Genomic DNA, 3,007 nt, shown 5'->3' on the forward strand with positions numbered 1-3,007 from the left:
AAATTCCTGATTTTTTTTCCCCAATTTCCAGGTGTCCAAAGCATCCTCGGAGCTGATGAATTATTGTGAGCAGCATGCCCGGAATGATCCTCTCCTGGTGGGAGTTCCTGCTTCCGAAAATCCCTTTAAGGACAAAAAACCCTGCATCATCCTATAGCTCTGGATCTTTCCAGAAAGGAATTCCCATCCAACCTCCGGATCCAGGTTCCTCCACACTTCCACCTGCGCCCAGGGGGTAAAAACTCAACGCTGGCTTCAAACAGAACTTAAAAAAAAAATAATAATTCCTGGGAAAAAAAACCCCAAAAAATCAAAAAAATTCTCTGAGAAAAAAAAAACATCCCCCAAAAAAAAAATCCTGAAAAAATCCGTTTGGGAAAGGGGGGGATTTTAGGGTTTAATTTGAATTTTTTTAGATTTTAGGGAAAGGGGTGGTTGTTTCCTGGAGAGGAAAGCTGGATTAAAAATTGGAATTGGGATTTAAAAATTGATCTGGGGTTGGGGGAGGAAAGGGCAGAGGGGGATTTTTTATTGGGATATTTGGGATTTGGGAAAGGGGCGGTGCAGGAGGAGGAGGAGGAGAAGGAGGAGGAGGGTGGGGTCATTCCCAGTGGGAATCCAGGCAGGAATTTCCTCTGGAGAAGGGATGAGGTGGGAGCAATTTTGTAGAAAATCAGAATTTAAAAAAAAAAAAACCAAAAAACCCCAAAATTCCCAAATCCAGCTGGAAAAATCCCAGTTGGGAATGGCCAAAGGGAGGCTGGAGAAGCTTTTCCCTGCACCCCACGGCTCTGCTCGGATCCAGGGATGGCCCTGTGGGGGAATTCTCAGCTGGGAAAAATCCCAGGAGGAATTTTAGGGATGGGGGAGGCCGGGATTTTTGTGCTGTCCCCAAATTCGGGAAGGGAAGGAGCCTCCCGCTGCATCCGGAATCTTGGAAAAATCGACTTTTTTGGGGGGGTTTTCAACCCAAATCAGCAAATTCCTGGTGTTTCCCATCTCCCTTTTCCGCACTGGAATTCTTCCCGCTGAACTCGGGGCCTGGGAAGTGTCCCGGGAAGTTTGGGGTGGGTGGGGAGGGGGAGAGGGAGGAGCGGCTCCGTTCCCAGCCTTGGGAATCTGGGAATGGGATTGAGGTGGGAGAGCTTGGATCTCCCAGGGGTGAGCTGGGATGGAGAGAGGAGCCTGGGAGAGCAGGGAAAGGGGAGAAGGAAAAGGGGGATCCAGGAAAAGGGGAGAAGGAAAAAGGGGGATCCAGGGAAAGGGGGATCCAGGAAAAGGGGAGAAGGAAAAAGGGGGATCCAGGAAAAGGGGGATCCAGGAAAAGGGGGATCCAAGGAAAAGGAGGATCCAGGGAAAAGGGGGATCCAGGAAAAAGGGGGAGAAGGAAAAAGGGGGAGAAGGAAAAAGGGGGATCCAGGGAAAAGGGGGATCCAGGGAAAAGGAGAATCCAGGGAAAAGGGGAATCCAGAGAAAAGGGGGATCCAGGAAAAGGGGGATCCAGGGAAAAAGGGGAGAAGGAAAAAGGGATCCAGGGAAAAGGGGGAGAAGGAAAAGGGGGATCCAGGGAAAAGGGGGATCCAGGGAAAAGGGGGGATCCAGGGAAAAGGGGGGATCCAGGGAAAAGGGGGGATCCAGGGAAAAGGGGGGATCCAGGGAAAAGGGGAGAAGGAAAGGGGGATCCAGGGAAAAGGGGGAGCAGGAGACACTTCCATGGAGCCCTTGGAAAGTGCCAGGGCTGGTGGATGCTCGGGAGAGCTCCGGGAATTCCCATGGAGTGGCCACAGGATCCGTCGGGAAGAGGCAGATCCCGGGATTTGGGTGTCCAAGCCCAGTCCATGTCCCCAGGGCCCATCCCGGGGCTCAGCAGCTCCTGGGAGACATTCCCAGAATCCGGGAGGCTGGAAAAGATTTCCCAAGGCCACGGCAGGGAGAAGCCATTCCCGGTTATCCCGAGGTTTTTTTGGGAAGGGATAAAAACAACCGTGAGGTGAAATCCTGGGAGTTTCCCCATTCCCCCAAAAAAGCTTTGGATTGGGTTAGGAATGGCAGGGATCCCATCACGGGACAGGGAGCAATTCCCATGGGAAAGGATTCGCAATTCCCTGGATCCGGAATTGCGGAATTCCCAAAGCGGGGCGGGCTGGACACCGGGAGCTGCTCCGGGCGTTTTCCAGAGGCGATGGAATTCCCGGGGGTACCGGGATGGGCAGAGCCGCTCCTGGGCCCCGGGAATTCGCAATTCCTCCTTTTCAGCCCGCCCTCATTTGGCAACAAAATGGGGAAAATCCCAAGTTTTTAACACTGAAACCCGAGCGGCTTTTCCTGGGAAAACCCCCCCGCGGTGTCCCGGAATTCCGGGGCTCGGGAATGTCCCGCCCATCCCAGCAGAGCAGGGAAAACGGGATCATTTCCCGATCATTTCCCTCCCTGTCCCCCCAGCAAAGCTTTTTCTGGAGAGTTCCATCCCAAATCCCCCTCATCCCATCCCGCTCCGAGCTCCATCCCGCCGGGAATCGCTCCCGGGATTCCTTCTCCAGGAGGGAATTCCCTCTGTCCTGAAACTCCCGGACAATTCCAGCCTTATTTTTCTACTCCAGATCTGATTCTTCCTCTGTGTTTGAGACCAGAGCTTGGTGCTATCCCGGAGCCGGGAATTCTTCCTTCCTCCTCCTCCTCCTCCTCCTCCTCCTCAGGGGCTCCAACCCCCACCCCCGTCCCGGGAGAATCCCACGGGATCGGGATCCCAAGGAATTCTCGCTCAGAGGCTTCGGGGTCCCTCTGCCTCCCCCATCCCGGGATCCTGCCCGAGCCCAAGGAGCCGGGAGAAGGGAAAAGGAGCCGGGAAAAAGGGATGGGAGAAAGGAAAAAGGGATGGGAGAAAGGAAAAAGGGATGGGAGAAAGGAAAAAGGGGATGGGAGAAGGGGAAAAGGGGATGGGAAAAGGGAAAAAGGGGATGGGAAAAGGGAAAAAGGGGATGGGAGAAGGGAAAAGGGGATGGGAGAA

At 53.8% G+C, this 3,007-nt stretch overlaps 1 protein-coding gene across 1 annotated transcript in view; it reads left to right on the forward strand.

The window, feature by feature from the left end:
* GNG7 (G protein subunit gamma 7) overlaps window positions 1-198 on the forward strand; it is a 20,855-nt gene extending 20,657 nt beyond the window's left edge. Inside the window, exon 3 of the mRNA XM_015651728.3 lies at window positions 32-198. Coding sequence (XP_015507214.1) covers window positions 32-157 — 126 coding nt within the window. The 3' untranslated portion in view covers window positions 158-198. The remainder of the gene's footprint in view (window positions 1-31) is intronic.
* The last annotated feature ends 2,809 nt before the right edge of the window (window positions 199-3,007 follow it).

The sequence above is a fragment of the Parus major genome, chromosome 28 (genome assembly GCF_001522545.3).
Source record: "Parus major isolate Abel chromosome 28, Parus_major1.1, whole genome shotgun sequence".
NCBI lineage: Eukaryota > Metazoa > Chordata > Aves > Passeriformes > Paridae > Parus > Parus major.